Genomic DNA, 17,195 nt, shown 5'->3' with positions numbered 1-17,195 from the left:
GGGATATGGAATATTTGTATGAACAATATGTAGGATTTTGTGGTGGTTGCGTAACTGGGTCTAAGTCAACTCGGAGTCGGAGTGGTGAGGCTAGTGCATCAATGGGGAGTAGTAGTAGTAGTGCCTGTAATGATGATGATCCCATGGACTTTTTGTTGGGATTCCATAAAGATCGAAAATCAGCATCCTTGATGGATTGTAAGTCTGAACTAGAGCGGTATTTGTTGGAGGATGTTGAGGTTCCTATGGGAAATTTTGAAATTTTGGTATGGTGGAAAGTCAACTCAAGCAAATATCCAGTTCTTGCTCTAATGGCAAGAGATATCTTGGCCATTCCGATCACCACCGTTGCATCTGAGTCGGCATTTAGCACAGGAGGCCGTGTCCTGGATCCATTTAGGAGTTCTTTGGCTCCTAGAACTGTCGAAGCTCTTGTGTGCACACAAAACTGGTTGAAGTCAACTCCTATATGCTTGAGTCAAAATTATACGGATGCCATTGATGATGTGTAGAGTTATAAGTTAGACTCAGGTAATGTATTTAGAGATTTTTTTAAGTTGTTATATATGTTGATTTTGCCATTTTCTGATACTAACCTCCTATACTTTAACATCTTAATGTAGAATTAATCACTGGTATGGCCAACTTACTTCGTGAAGATGATTGACAATTTGACATATTGAGCATTTGAGGTTTGAGTTACTATCCAAAATACTAAATACTTCATGCTGAATTCTGTTTACTTTTCAAGGATAACTCTGCTATTTACTTCTACTTTGTTTATACCATAAGTTCATATTTATTTAAGTTTCCGAGACCTTAGTTCAAAAAAGCTAAATGGATCCATTCCTCCTAATAGGTTTTTTGAGAATATTACAACTATATAAGATTTTGCATCTTCCTAATAAGATGTAATATACATGTTTTTTATATTTGTTTAAATTTTTTTTTCATATGATATTAAAGTTGGGTTGTTTTCCTTACTAATATTCTTTTTTTTTCCTTTTCAGGCACAACTTGAAAGTTGGAAGTTGGAACATATGGAAGTTTCTAACATTTAATATATTTTGGTTCATTTGTTGGGCATTTAGAATATTGTAATTTAGAAGTTTGTAATTTATTCTATTTTGGTGCATTTGAAAGTTTGTAATTAAATATTTAAATGTTCTTGGGAACATTTATTTTGGTTGGCTCTTAGAATATTTTGGATTTTTTTTGTTGTTAGAATGATGTGGATATCATGATATGGATGATATCATGATGAGAGTACATGTCAAAATAGAACTTTCTTTTTAATTTTTATGGATGATGGATGGTAGGTGTGATATGTGAATGTTTATTGTAGTGATTAGTATTTAGTTGGATGTGGATATCAGGATATGGATGATGAGAGTATATGTAAAAATAGGATTTTTTTTTTTTTTTTTTTACTTTTTGAATGCATGTTAGTATATTACTTATTTTATTTAGTTGTATTTTTTGTTATAATCAAAAATTTAATTAGTTTAGATTGTAATGTTGAGAAAATTGAAATTTAAAAGTCCACAATTTTTTTTTAAAAGTAGGTCAAATATGAAGTTAAAAAAGATTAAAAAAAAAAAATCAAAAAATCCGACTCCGCTCCGACTCCGCTCCGACAAGTCGGAGTCGGAGTCGGAGCGGATTTTGCATATCTCGGAGTCGGAGTCGGAGGTCGGATTCGACCTCCGACAAAGTCGGAGTCGGAGTCGGAGGTTGGGCCCTCCGACTCCGAAACAGGCGGTGCTCAGCCCTATCACCAAGTAAAGAATCGGCACCGCCAGTGCAACCTTAGTATTAGAATGAATAAGGGTCTTTCTTGTGTGGGCTTCCGTGGGCTTCGAGAATGAATAAGAGAAAAATTCACATTCTGATACCGTCTATTTGGCTATTGAGGATAGTACAACCCTACCACGGGGGTTAAACATGGTTTCTGATATGATATAATGATATGATATGATACGATACAATACGATACGATATGATAAGATGATGATATTCAGTCATGCTGTGCCAAAGGGTTTTTTAATATGAACAGTTTGAAATGTCACTTTGATTTTTTGATAACACGTTTTGAGATCTGCCTATTGAAACTAAAATGATTTGTTACTACATTCTAAACTCTCTAAAAAAGTTCATATTTACATACTAGTATATATTTTCTATTTACTGAATTGTTGATAAATCACCTCTTATCTTCATAATATTTTTATATGATGTTGATGGTTCAGCTAGGGATCATGAATAGAGATTGTGAACAAGACTAGCTGAGGATGGGAAGTTCACCTAAGAGTACCAGTGATTAATAGAGGATTTTTATTTATTTGGATTTTGGTTTGTTTTGGCTTATGGGGATTTATGTATTAATTGTTCATTATGTCGGTGATACTAGAGATTGTAGAAGCGTAGGTTTATGTTTATTGGATTTATCATAATGATGACCTTGTGGAGGAATTTATGCATTAAGTTGAAACATATGAATTTATACTTTCGTGTTTTGGAGCTTTTGAAAATGATCTAGGTGTGACAGTGGCCTAGATCATATACAGAGATTGTAAGTTATGATTTTTATGGCACGAACTTTGAAAAATCTTAATAAATGCTTTCGGACACTCATTATGATTTCAGTATTTTAATACAAAACGAGTTTATTTATTATAAAGATTTTTTTATACTTGGCGCTTCCTTTAGAAAAAAAAAAAACAAATATATTTTTAAGTCAAGTTCAGTAGTAGCACTCCGGCTCTCTTGATTTTCTAAAAAAAATGTCTGTCTTAATTGTTGGGAGTAGGGTGTTGCATGACCTAATCATTACAACTTCCTCAAACTTCTAAAAAAATACAAAAAATAATTCAATTTTCTCAAATCTCAAAACAAAAATTATATTCTAACAATATTTTAATTTTATAATATTTTTATTCAACTTTTTCTCTCATTTTCCAAAATCCCATAAAACATTTTAACTCAAACCATTTCATTACTATTCACATATTTCTATCTCGTCTCATCTTATCTATGTAACTAAACAAGGCCTAAGGGCTCGTTGGTCATTTAGAATATTTATAAATTGTAGTGAAATAGTTTGAGTTAAAATATTTTATTGAATTTAAGAAAAGAAAAGAAAAAGTTAAATAAAAATTTATAAAATTAAAATATTGTTTGAATATAATTTTTGAATATAATTTTTATTTTAAAAATTCAAGTTATATTATTTTTTTTTCTTTGCAAGTTAGGAGTGGGCAGCAAGTCATTTGTAACCACCATGCTCGCCACATTCCTCCGTTCTATTAGGGAATGAACAAGCAACTTGCCCGCCGTGGGAGAGGTACAATTCAGAGAATTTTTAACACATGGTGGGTGTGCAAGTGGCATACCAACCTGCCCGCTTATATATTAATACACACACATATATTAAAAAAAACTCATCTTTTAAAAACGACACCGTTATAAATTCTATAAAAATAGACTAAAAAAAGCCTAACAATCTCACACCCCTCCTTGATTTTCTCTTTTCTATCTTCTCCCCTTTCATCTTTCTCTACCTTTGCTTCTCTATTATTCGTCTTCTCATATGGCTAGAGCCCAAAAGTCTACAATAATCAATAATGCCACATCAACTCTAATGAAGGGACTCGCAGCTAGGGGTGCTACCCACACCCTGTCCTCGCATTTGCTTTTTTTTGGGGTTGGGGGGGAGGGGGGTTTGCCCACCAGAATCTGCCACCGCATCCTAGAGGTGGGCTCCCTCCATGTGCTGGGGAGAATCCCTCTTCTGTCCAACCCTAATCCACTACCCACCCACAGTTGTCACAGTTGAAAAAAAAAAAATCAACTCTAACGAAAGGATCTACAACTAGGGGTGCTACCCACATCCTACAAGGTGAGGTTGCCTTCTTTCCACACCTCACCCTCGCATAGGGAGGGGGGGGGGGGGGGGAGTGTTTGCCCACCAGAATCTGCCACCGCATTCCAGAAGCAGGCCCCCTCCATGTGTCAGGGAGGACCCCTCTTTCGTTCGACCATCGTCCACTGCCCACCCACGGTTGTCACAGTCGGAAAAAACCGAAAAAAAAAAAAATCAAAGAAAAGACAAATTAAAACAAAATACAAAATCACAACAATGAAAAAAATACAAATCAAATCCACAATACTGTACACAAAAAAAAAAAAAAAAAAGAGACAAGAAAAAAGAAAAGAAAAACCCACGAGTGTGAGAGGGACTAAGGGAGAAAGGGTCTAAGAAGAAGATGAGTGGTCGAGGAAGATGAGAAGAAGAGGACTCAGGCTACATCACAATGACAACTGTGGGAGGAAGACAAGACAGAGAGAGAGAGAGAGGGGAAAGATACGCTTTTGTCGAGGAGAGGGGGTGAGTTAGGTTTAATTTTACCCACAAAATGACGTCGTTATAAAAAAAAAAAAAATGTTACCAAATCGGCGTCGTTTGGTAATGAATTTATTATTCATTCATACATACATACATACATACATACATACATATATATATTTATATTATATGAGTTGGGCTTAAGCCCAGGCCAACAAGGTGCAGAGGGGGCGAGCCAAGGCCCAGACCACCCCCTGACCCCGCTGTATTTTTCCAAGGGTGGGGCCACTTGCCCCTACATGGTGCGGGTGAGGTTGCCCACACCGCCCAAGTGGGGCCGGGGCAGTGGATGTAGGGTGGCGGCGGGACACCACCCCTACCTGCAGCTACAACTGAGTCTCTTCATCTCCAACTGAGACCCAAAAGTCTACAATGATGCCACATCAATTCCAACGAAGTTGATTTTTATACAGTATTTTGGAATAAAAAAAGTTAAAAGAAAAATGAAAATTATTTTATTGTCTAATCTTTTAACCCCATCACTGGAGTCTTGAAACCAAATGTCAGCACATGCATAAAATAAATCATATTGAGATTTCTATGTGACAACGATGCGATCACTGGTTTCTAAAATAATGACAGCATTTTGTGCAACACAACTGGATGTCTATGATGCAACAAGATGTCATCCATGATATACCAGTACAACAAGATGCGATCACTGGTTTGTTGATGCCCTTCGTCGTATAAGAATAAAGGCAGATTCAAATTATTGCAAAAACAAAAACATATATGAAGAGAAGATTGAGGTAGGCCCTTGCACTGTGCTCATATCTGTGCAATACAGACCGCTTACATTGCTTTACCGGGAATTCATTTCGAGGCTCCTTCAAACTGAGACCGTAGCAACTCGTATCTCTTAAGCTCAGCTGTGGAGATGGAAGGAGAAAGCACTTCTAAGACCTGATAAGTTATGGCAAAGCATTCGCACATTAAACTCCAGATACTGGCTTTTCAACTATTTTTTATGGGTTAGACTGAAAAATTTGACTAATTATTATCTTGAAACAGTCTCATGAAACGCATGACTTTCTTTGAGAAGTGTACTTTACGTATAATTTGTCGATCAGTCTAAAATATTGAACTATTAAATATTTCAGCAAACCACAGATACGATTTGATAGGAAATAATAGTTATAAACATTCAATGTGGTTTTCTGGTATTCTCATTTGTCAATTATTCATCATCATATCAATCGATAGAATAATTTCAACATATTCCAAAACAATGACATACTTTCATGGCCCAGAACTCTATTCCTTAGTACTATTCTTCTCTATTATGGCTAATTTGAAAGGAACAAAAACTCACTTGGATGAAAAATAACTGTCATACCTTCACAAAATCATTGTATTCGACAACAACAGAGTCTGCTTGATCATCAGTGTGAGAAGAATCTGAATCAACACCCAAAACCTACAAGAAAGTAGACCAGTCTAAGTACCTCGTCTCGTTAGTGAACAAACCAAGAATCATGACAGTAACAATTAGGTGTACAATTGTGCAAATGATTGCACCAACTAAAACAGGCCATAAGATAAAATCCAACAAAATACCCATCAGCAAAATAACCTTCTACTATTTCTAATTATTAAAGTTAGACATATTTAGTCAGAACCAAGGTTATATTGTACAAGTATATCTACATATATAGGGGTATATATATATGTGTGTGTGTGATGTATTACGTATATATATATATATATATATATATATGTGATGTATATTCTGTAGTGCTGACTCTTGACAAAAAATAAATCCGGATATAATGTACACTGGCCTCACCTTGCGTTTTGCAGCATGAAACCAAGCATCTGCACATAAAGCATACATGTCTGCTCCCGTGAAGTTTGGGGGGCATTTCTTTGCTATCGAGTAAAGTGATACATCTTGATGCAATTTAAACTTTCGTGTAAGTGCTTTGAGGACCCTGAAAAGTGAAAATCAGGATGCAAATAAAAGCACATCACATTAATAATCATACACAATTTGTTTGTTTTGATTGACAAGTTATACACATTTGATGGATCTTAAATCACAGGTTGACTAACGTATTTGTATCCCTTCTTGCAGAGGAGGTCCATTTAAACCAAAATAGTTATCCTAAAAGATTTACATTTGTGTGTGTGTGTGTGCGCGTGCGTGCGTGTCACAGAGAGAGACAGAGAGAGAGAGAGAGAGAGAGAGAGAGAGAGAGAGACTAACCGCTCCCGATAAGATGCATCAGAATTAACTCCCACATATAGCAGCTTATCAAATCTGCCAGGCCGTAGAAGTGCTGGGTCAATTAGATCTGGTCTGTTGCTTGCCCCTATTATAAACAGGTCCTAGAAGCCAGAAAGATTGAAAAAGATAGTCCTCCCTTTAGGATTAAAGTTAAAGAAGAAAAAAAAACAGTAGTTACAGGAAAAATGTGAAAGAAAAGTACTATAAATTACCTGTGATGAATCATTTAGGCCATCGATCTCTGCAAGCATCTAGTGACAAGATAAAGTTTCCGGTTCAAGTATTTCTAAAGGGAACAAGACAAACAATCTGCAAAAGTTTATAGCAAATATTCATTTTCACCTGAGAAACCACTCTGTCCATTACACCCCCAGAATCTCCAGAGGCCCCTCGAGCTGGAGCAAGAGAATCAAGCTCGTCAAAGAAGATAACACATGGGCGTGCTGATCTTGCCTGAAAAGCAATGTCCAGTATCATAAATAGTGAGTTGCAGAAAATGGTCATAAGATTATGCCATATTTGGGGAAAATAAAGAACACGTGACAAATATCGATCAAAACAAGAAAAACTTACCTTCTGGAAAATGTCTCGAACATTTTTCTCGGATTCTCCAATATACATGTTGATCAGCTCAGGCCCTTTTACACTGAGAAAGTTTAGGGAACACTCAGTTGCAACAGCTTTCGCCAACAAAGTCTGAAGTTTGAAACAAAAAATAAAAAAAGTTATCAAACAGGTTCTTGAATTAAGAAAAAAAAAAAAAAAAGCAGAGAGGGAGAGAGAAGGTAAGTTGAAAAGTCACTAGTAACAAAGACATGCCAGAACGTACTTTCCCTGTTCCAGGAGGACCATACAGAAGAACACCAGATCGCTTACGCAACCCAGATGAGAATAAATCCTTGTGCAGCAGAGGTAACTGCATATATGACAAATAAGAATGATCATAATAATCAGAACTAATTACTGTGCAAGCTAGAAGTGGACGTTGAAGCCTACTTCATAAATTTCATATTATGTCTTATGAAATGAGCAAGATATATGGAGACCAACAGCATCATGTCATCTAGTCATTTCTATGGTGAAACCTAGCATAAACCAGAAGAAAGCATTTGACTGGGTGGAGTATAAGTACATACTGACACGTTCACAGATGCATGACTCTCCAAACCTCCTTAATATTTCTTTTTATTGGCATCAAGTGTCCGGAACAAAGTCCCTACTAATCTCGGAGGTGCATAGGCTTTCGGCACAGAGTTTCTTGCAAGTGCACCTCAGGTAAATTCAAGGGAAAGTTCCCCCAGTCCAATGGCCCCTATAAATTGTTTGCACCCAAGGGTTCGAACCTTATACCAGAAGGGAGCATACCACCAAGACCAAGGCTCTTACCACTTGAGCCAACCCCTAGGGGTTTAAACCTCCTTAATATCTTGTCATCTTTCAGATTAAATCTACCACTAAGGACATTTCTGAGCAATGTGACAGTCAATAACCCATAATCCTCTTTTGATCAAATGTTCTCCTTTTCTCCTTTTCAGTGAATTATACACATGCCCAATGGATCTTGAACCCATGACCTTAGGGGTTTATGGGTGCAGGAAGTTCCATTTGAGCCAGCACTCATTAATTTTTTTAATTATCCATTCAATAACCTGTATTACTTTTTTTTTTTTTTTTTTTATAAGTAAGAAAAAAACCTGTATTAATTTACTTTAACCAAATGGTGTGGTAGGCTACAAAAGGTGGGCCTTCCCACTCCAAAATCCCTGCCCTTCCACGAGCAGAACCCAAGATCTCTGCCTTAATGAAGGGAGAGAGGTACCACTTAGCCATAAGGGTCAGTATTGAAGATTTGTAATACCAAGTAACCTTTTTCACAGAAGTATAAACAACACTTGGTAACCTAATTGAGGGAGCAACTCTTCATTGACGATTTCTAATACCAAGTAACCACTTTCACTGAAGTATAAACACCACTTAGTAACCTAATCAAGGGAGCAACTTTACATTAAGGATTTTACCAAGTAACCTTTTTCACGTAAGTATAAACAACACTTAGTATCCTAATTGAGAGAGCAACTCTTCAAATTTCACGATATTGTTGAAGAACCACTAAGTTCAAAAGCTTGTGTGAGTAGACTGGCCCTGACAATTCACAAGCCCAAAGATACAATTCTCTCTTTCAGGACAATGAGATGAAAAGGACCAACCTAGAAAAGGGTGTTAAAGACTGTGTTCAACTTTTTGAGGTCCTGCACTCTGGTTGGTTAATGTTTCCAACAAGCAAACGTGATGCAATATACCAGTTTCAAATATGCTGTTAGAGTATGTACAAAAAAATGTAAAGTTTGCCTCAATGAAAAAAAAAAAGGATATTCTGATTTATACATTGTTGAATAGGCAATCAAACCAGAAGCTCCAGTAGTTGCATTATCACTATCTCTCCCTCCACCCACCCCTCTATTCTTTTTTTTTTTTTTGGGGCGTGGGGGGAAGGTTGGGGGTGAACTTATGATAAGAATTCTAATATTCCAATAAAAAACCAGTAGTCTTTACAGGTCACGTGAAACCCACCTGAACAGTATCCAATATTGATTTCTTCACATCCTCTAGCCCACCGACATCTTCCCACTTCACATTGGGAACCTATGGTAAAATGAAGGGATAGCAAAAAAAATCCCAGATCAGAAGCAAATTTCCCCGAGAGTAATTTCCCCACAATAGACCGAAAACTAAAATACAAACTTCTTATTATGAATGATGAACTAAGAGCAGCAATGAATCTAATTTAGTGGCTTAGTTAACCTTTGGAGTGCCCAATGCTGATGCATTCCTTTTCTTTGATCGTTCTAATGCTTTAGTCAGGTCTTCTTTACCCAAATCTTGGGGCACAACTTCAGATGGGTTACCATCAACTTCCTTGGGCTCAACCTTTTGATGTGGAACATTGACCCTGGGAATTAAGTTTACACCAGCATCAGCAATTAAAGCGTGCATATCCCTGGGCATGAAACCAGATGTCTGCCCAGCAATTTCCTTGATAAAATCCTCTGAGCCAGCCTGCAACAGGCAATATTCTAACCCATCAAAGTTAACAGTCATGATCAAAAGAAAATAAAAAAGAATCGGTTGTGTAATATAATATATTCATAGAAAGTGATGTACAAGAAGTTTTGTGACCCTTGATGGCTGCAAATGATGAAACACCAATCACAACACACATGAAGGGATAAATCCTTTGATTCATAGGCTCCATATGCATCTTCCACTACTTATTCAATTAGATAATCTTTCATCCAAAAACAATGCTTGGGCATACCCAAAGAAATATTCTAGAAAGATGATATGGACAACGAAATAGATGTCACGTTTTACTGATTCCATTGTACCAAAATGCTGGGTACACATTTGCCCCATACAAGGAAGCCGTAAAAATATTTCTTTTAACAACCTCCATTGAAGCATTAAATGTAGCATTACTCTAGTAAGCTACATAAAGATGTAAGAAAACAGTGTTCACTTACATCTGGCAGGAGCTTGGAAATGCTTTGCAGCGACTGGGACAGCATTTCAACCCTTTGTTCCTCCGTCAAAGGACCCATACTTATTTCGTGACTGAAGCAACGCCTTATAGTTGATGGTAGACCTTCAGAACTGTCAGCAGCTGCAACTAGCAACACCTTCATATGCTGCATCAGCACAGTATCAGAGTAAACACCCTTGACAAACCATAGTGCACAAAAAGTCATCTTCTTAATATACGCAGCAAAAAAATTTCCATAGATAGTTATTTCCATTCCCAGCTTGGATTCCATTGATACACAGGAAGGGGAAAGAAACACTTGGATCCCCCCTGAGGTCCAGTCAAACCATCTCTAGTATTCTAGAAAAAGGTGTCTCTGTTATACACATCCTGTGTACTTGGATTGCGCCTTTTAGTGAAGTCTTTTCTTTATTACTTGTTTAAAAAACCCTCTATGGTTACCTATATAAAAATAAATAAAAATAAAAAATAAAAGAAACCGCTCTCTGGTATATGGGGCATTTTTGGAAGTTCTAAACCAGTAGTGTGGCATCTAAGAGGCATGATATAAAAATTATCACTTGCACTGCATGCCTTTTTCAGAGGAAAAATCCATAAGCAATATCCTAAAACAATAGTAACTTCACCCAGGGGCAATGCCTCTTGAAATGGAACCAGTAGCTTGACTCTCTCCCTTCCCCTTGGAGCCACTCACTCACTTATCCCAAAAAGAAATGCCAACCGTAACAAGAGAGAGATTCTTTTCCTGGATGTTCATTTGCTTCTGCCTTCTATCCAACTTCTCTCTGCCCCATACATACACCATTTCTTTTGATCCTCCTACTTTTGTTCTTTTTTCCTATAACTTTTGAGTAAAAAAGAAAACGCTACGTTTCAATCCTAAAATGGACAAGTGTTTATAAATGGCCCACATTTTAATGAAAAACTGATCAACACAATACTCATTCTATAATAGATTTAGTCGGGCTAAGAAAGGTGGGTTCAAATCTGAGAGAAAAAAAAGCGGATTCATAATTACAAGTAATATTGGACAATGCAAAAAACAATACATCCAATCCATTTTGGGATGGAAGGAATAGCATCTGTGGGAAGAAAGGAAAGGATTGAAAGAAATGTAAGAAACTTCCTATCAATTAGCTTACAGTCATTCATGAAATTACAATATTAAATTATATCAAAATATGATAGAAGGTCCAATAAGAAGAAGAAAAGCGCACAATAGTTGAATCTTACAAAACCACCATTAGGTTCTCCTTTAGAATTAGTGCCGTCATCCTCATTGACTGGCTCGGTGTACTTTCGAATAACCGATGCAACTTCTGAAGTGACACCTAATTGATCATTTGGTGAACCCTCATGAGAGCCTAAATCTCGGAAAACATCAAAATGGCGGAGAAGAAGAATTGTGGGCAAGTATCTGTTACAAAAGCCAAATTCATGAGAAGCAAGAAGTGGAATAACCATTACTCAGTAAAATGGTCAGAGGCCAAGTGGCATAAAAAGTAAGAAGTGATGCAAATAAGGACTTCAAAGAAGGCCACCTCATCAAGAGTTTATGGACCGTTTCTTGAACTAAGCTTGACATTATTTTATAAATGTAATGCTACTCCCTTGGCATGATTATTAAAGAAACTCTTGAACAACAACCTGTTGGAATTATATCTATGCATATTCCCTTCCAAAATTATTTAGCAAGCAACATAGGGATAGATTATAAGTACAAAACCTGGGTATATCATACTCATCATGCTCAATTGCCTCACCTTTGGGCTGTGTTGAAAGCTTGGGCTAGAGCAACCGAAGCTTTTCTCTCAGATGCCATTAGACTTCGACAGCTATATTCCACCACATGCAGGCCCAATCGACGAGAAACATATTTGACCACGGTCCTCTTTCCACATCCTGCAACAGCTATCAGATTAGAACCCACCAGAACCAAGCACAAGAACACCAACAAAACCAATGCCCTTTTTCGTACCATTTTTCTTACAAAGCTATTTTTCTTTTTCTTTTCCTCCTTTTTATTATTTAAAAATGATATTTAGTAGAAAAATGTAGGTTAACTAAAAAACCATATTTATACAGTGAACAAAGACAGCAGATCAGGAAACATAAAAGACACCTGCCAATCCAGATAAAAGAACAGAAACTCTGAACTTAGAAGACAGAGATGATGGGCAAAGAGCTGGTGTAAGAACAGAGGCCAAAACTTTCACTGTGTCCCCTTGCAAAGGAGCAAAACTTTTTGGTCCAGCAATTAACAAATCTGGGGGAACAGCAGAAGGAACACTCCCCCCAAGCACAAGGGCAGTTTGGGTGCTATTGACTCGAAGAAGTTGTTCCTCTGATGGTTCCATGGCCACAACCTGAGGCCAATATTTATATCATATAAGAAACGGGCACTACTATGACATTCCTCAAGCATATGTGCAACCATAAATTGGTAAGAGGGAATTTACCTTGAAGTAGATAAAGTTATCACCACTATTTTGTGACTTCTGGTTGCAAGGAATGCAGGTTATTGAATTACATTTCCAATTTATGTAAATTCTGAAAACATCACCTCTTGCCAGATATCTATCCACTTCAAAGTAGTTCTGCAGTGCCAAATCAATCATATCTTGACGATCTTCAGCTTCAATAGATGAACTTCCTTTGAGAGATTCAAGGATACCACATTCCGGTATCTTCACAAAAGAAGCCCTCAAGTGTGAAGCATATCTAGGAAACTGATCCACTGGCTTCAACCCTACACTAATCACAGAACACTCAATTGCCTCCCTAGACAAATCCTCGTCTACTTTAGCTTGGAAGTACGACGCTAAAGTTTCTTGCCCTCCGTAAATGAGAGATTTCAAGCATGATATGTGCAAGTCAAGATTGAATGCCAAAAGTGGAGACAGATAGGCAACTTCATCGTCCAGCGGCAGACAACCATTTTGAGAGAAAGTAACCGAAGGGAATACAAGCATTGTACGGTATGTAGATAATCTAAAACCAGGTGAAACTTGCATTCCTGGAGGATCCAAAACAACAGCCTGGGCAATTTTTTGCACATTTGTCTCGATATTCTTGATGAGCAACTTGTGTATGCAAAATCAAAGCAATAATAATTTCAACAAATGATTCTGCATGAGTGTTGAAAGTTTAAAACTATGGTTTCTCAAAAATTGTAGAAAACCACGCTAACTCGATAAGAACTTTTCAGCAATACAAACATCAAAATCATATAAATTACATGAATCTAAGCTCCAATTACTAAAAATATTGAAATTGCATTTCCAGATATCTCTAGCGAATTAATATAAAATAAAATATTTGTTATTCACCAACAGACATCCGTTGATAAAAAGAAAAATCAAGATTTTCAATCATGATATTTAATTTATTTCATTTTTATTTTTTGTTCTCGGAAAGTGTCTTTTACAGTGATCCAAATACTTCAACTATGCAACTTCTTCTTCACTCAACTAAGCATATTAGAAATAAAATGATATGTTGCTCTGGCACTGAGACTTAACAAGTTCAAAAGTTCAAGCTTTCGACTAATTTCATTTCCTTCTTTAGCCCGGTCAACCAACCAAAGGCTCTGATAGAAATTTGCTTACCAGCGAGCCCGAAGTTATTGACAGCCGTTTAAGAGCAGAGGTTGAGAGCCCGACCAAAGCAGCGTCGTCGAGAGAAACCAATTTGGGGTCCAAAATGTGTTCATCGTTCCTCGAGAATTTGAGAATCCCTGCCCGCAACAAGAAGCCCCCAGACTCGTTATCCTTGAGCGGCTTGTCGTCAGCAGTGACCAAGACTTGGTCTCCTTCACTGAGTCGTGACGAACATACGGAATGAATAAGGAATTTGGTGGAAGATAGCACCAGAGGCTTCCTCCTCTCCACCATTGCAAACCAAAACCACTCAAAACCCTACCTTTTTCCCAAACCCCACTTTAATGGGAGCTGCTCAGCTCCAGTTTAGTTGCACCGATTTTTACAAGGGAGGAAGCCATGTGTAAACTAACCGAAGATGAAGATACCAACTGCAAGCAGAAAGGGCCACATAGATGAAGATAACAGAACTAACAGCCATAGAAGAAGCTCAATCAAAGTTTTAAATTCGGGAACAGAATATTTTGGTACAGGTGGTACTGGCGTACCTTCTCAGAATTACCGTTATATATATATATATGTATGTATGTATATACATTGTTCGTATTTAATGAAACAAAAGCAACAACTTATCATCTATCAACTTAAAGACAAAAAAATCAATCATAAAATAAACCTAGAAAATTTAAGAATTAATAAGGTAAAATATACATTACTGCCTAGTGATTGAAAGGAAAACAAGTTTAATAGCCATTAGACACCACTATATACAGTAAAATAAAAAAAAAAATACATGAATCAATAAGGTAACAACGAGAATTGATTTAGCTCAAGAGTCAAGTCAATTAAGCCAACTCATAAAACAAATAATTAGCTCAAGATAACCAATCAGATTATAGACAATCTGTGTTGACTCTGTATCATCATAGCACTCTGTTTCTTCTTCTTTATTGATAGAAAAAAGCATAGGCCCGAAATTAGACAGCCATAACCGACATTAGAAAGTTACAAACAGAGAGCTACTCACCTTGCTACTCCTTGAGAAATTCAATGTTTGAGTAGGCAAAGAGCGAGTTTCTGGTTGAACTGAACACCGCGAGAGAAGAAATCGCCTTACCGCGGAGTGGCGTCGGGGACGCTGGCTGGCAGCTCGCTGGGTGGAGTCGGTGGTAGACTTGAACCGGAGCAAGCTAACTACGAAGGAGAGTAAGACAGTGAGCGGTGTGGCTGAAGTCGGCTGATGCTGGCTGAGGATAGGTGTTGTGAGTGACTGCGGCAGGGGAGAAAAATTAGGGTTATGTGAGTATATGATTCTCACCTATGAAATGAACAAAGAGGAAGAGAGGGTACTGTAATCAATACCTGCGAATTTAGGAGGTAGAGTGGGTACTGTTAACAATCTATATGAGGGAGAGAGGGAGAGGGAGAGAGAGAATCCAATTGAGCAAATCGATGGAGTTTTTGTCTGGTAATGATTTATTTATTTTTTCTGCGTACCACGTCGAAAAAAATATATATATATATATGTAGCTAAGGCAACCGAACTAAACAGATGTTGGAAATAGCTTTGTTATTCTATTTGGTTTTATTTTATTTTATCTTATTTCTTTCTAAAACGTTAATTAAATATAAATATTTTTAAATAAATTATTATAATTTTTTTCTAATTTATAAAAAAAATTAATTTTTTTTAAATTTAAAATAAAAATTATATTAAAAAATTATATTCTAATAATATTTTAATTTTATAATATACCTATCTCTTAATTGTGTTCAAAATAGTCAACGAATAAATAAGAAGAGAGGAGATAGAGATTGAGATTGAAAGAAAGGGAAGATGAATCTGATAGTTGAACTTCGATGACATTCCCTCATTTTCTCTCCAATTATATCCTCTTCACTAAATGACATCAATTACACTTACAATTAAAAGAACAAAATGTCAAAGTATTACATTTTGGTAGGACCTCATGCTTTGTGGCCCATGGCCAATCCACTAGCCATGCAAGCCAGGCCAGTGCTTAGGCTATTCTTGGGCCATGTCAGCCACATGCCAACAGCCTTGCCAGCAATGTCAGCCATGCCCATGGCCCATGTCATGGGCCAGCCTAGCCCACCCATGGGCTCATGTATGCCATGGGTCAACTTGGCCCATGCTAACTATGTTTTTGCTTATTGTTTATTTTATTTTAGTTATTTATTTTCCAAGGGACCTATTAGAGGTTTCCAAGTTGTAATCCTTATAAATAGGACCCTTGATATTTGCATTTACATCTTTTGGCAAATTCCCTAGAGGAGGATTATTTTGTTTAGGAGATCAATAATCGGTGCTAGGCACTTGGGCATTTTGGGTGCAATTTGTGAATCCCAAAAAGAGGATCACACCTTGCAATTCGTGAATATGTATAATTCATTTATCTTGTTCTTGCAGCTTGGTGCAATTCGTGAATCCAAGTTGTTGTTATCCTTGTTTTTATCAAGTTATCAATTCATGAGATTTATTTCAACTATTGTGCAATCTGAGAATCATTAGTTTATTTGTTACCTTTTGTTCATTCAAGTTCTTAAGTATTTTACTTTGTTCTTGAGTGTTCATCATTTTGTTCTTGTGTTCATTCTTTCGTTACTTATTTGATCCTTCCATACCCTCATTCTTGACCACTATAGTGTTTGCCACTTTCTATAAATTCTTCCCATCATCCAACTTACCCTAACCGAAACATTTGCTTCCATATCCATAAAACCCTAGCTATAATTCCCACTTATTATTCTCGACCACTAGTGTTGCCCTACTTTCCATAAGTGAACCATTTCCATAATTGTCATTCATCCTTCACAAACCTTGACTTAACCTAAACCCTAATCCTACGATATCCATTTTGGCAACCCCAGTTGCCTTACACCCAAAACCCTAATTTCCCACTCTTCCACCTCATTCCCAACCCTTGACTCACTCAAACTCCATCTCATCTACCATATCCAATCCCTCAAATCTCTCATTCCCTACAATCACTCAAGTCAACAAAGATCCCAATCCTATCTTGCCATATTCAAATCCTATCTTCCATCTGCTAATCCCTAAAGTCAAGGAGCAACTCTAGACTCATTTAAACACTTTCCAAACCTTAGCATCCCATCCAATACTCAAATCCTAGTCCATCTCTTCCCAATCTTGAAATCACCCTTAGCCATCACACAAAACCCTAGTTACACTTCACCATACCAACCCTAATCTTTATCCAAGAGGCCCTAACATCAAGGGCAACCCTTAAGCCATCCACATTGTATCAAACACCCATAATCCTAAGCCAATCTTCAAAGACCATGTCAACCCTAGTTCATTCCCATAGTCCACGGCAACCCTAGTTGCCTCCAATCCGTAATCCTAGCCTCATCTCATCCACTCAACCCTAGCTCCATCAT

At 37.1% G+C, this 17,195-nt stretch overlaps 1 protein-coding gene across 3 annotated transcripts; it reads right to left on the bottom strand.

Annotated features, from left to right (window-relative positions):
* Positions 1-4,840: 4,840 nt before the first annotated feature.
* LOC121250100 (peroxisome biogenesis protein 6) lies at positions 4,841-15,285 on the bottom strand. 3 transcript variants are annotated; one of them, XM_041149036.1, is made up of 18 exons: positions 15,135-15,285; positions 14,890-15,042; positions 13,782-14,203; positions 12,633-13,256; positions 12,296-12,539; positions 11,937-12,075; positions 11,407-11,590; positions 10,154-10,318; positions 9,435-9,689; positions 9,204-9,275; positions 7,462-7,548; positions 7,206-7,328; positions 6,975-7,085; positions 6,845-6,883; positions 6,612-6,733; positions 6,192-6,336; positions 5,742-5,822; positions 4,841-5,274 (listed from the first exon to the last, which is right to left on the bottom strand). In XM_041149036.1, the coding sequence occupies exons 3-18, from the start codon at positions 14,064-14,066 to the stop codon at positions 5,110-5,112; spliced, it is 2,841 nt and encodes a 946-aa protein (XP_041004970.1). In that variant the 5' UTR covers positions 14,067-14,203; positions 14,890-15,042; positions 15,135-15,285; the 3' UTR covers positions 4,841-5,109. The 3 variants fall into 3 exon arrangements, with proteins under 3 accessions (XP_041004970.1, XP_041004972.1, XP_041004971.1); XM_041149038.1 differs by having other exon boundaries at positions 4,841-5,308; positions 14,890-15,260; XM_041149037.1 differs by lacking the exons at positions 14,890-15,042; positions 15,135-15,285 and adding an exon at positions 14,800-14,875.
* Between the last annotated feature and the right edge of the window lie 1,910 nt (positions 15,286-17,195).

This window comes from Juglans microcarpa x Juglans regia, chromosome 2D, assembly GCF_004785595.1.
Source record: "Juglans microcarpa x Juglans regia isolate MS1-56 chromosome 2D, Jm3101_v1.0, whole genome shotgun sequence".
NCBI lineage: Eukaryota > Viridiplantae > Streptophyta > Magnoliopsida > Fagales > Juglandaceae > Juglans > Juglans microcarpa x Juglans regia.
Note: the sequence above shows the minus strand (reverse complement) of the source record. Positions and strands in the feature narration are given on the sequence as shown.

Bases quoted from the DNA above. Each gene is read 5' to 3' on its own strand.
- LOC121250100 (XM_041149036.1), bottom strand. From the start codon at position 14,066: ATGGTGGAGAGGAGGAAGCCTCTGGTGCTATCTTCCACCAAATTCCTT. The intron at 9,276-9,434 runs GTTAACTAAGCC...ATTTTACCATAG, and splicing joins CAGCATTGGGCACTCCAAAG to GTTCCCAATGTGAAGTGGGA. The intron at 6,337-6,611 runs GTTAGTCTCTCT...TTCACTTTTCAG, and splicing joins GATGCATCTTATCGGGAGCG to GGTCCTCAAAGCACTTACAC.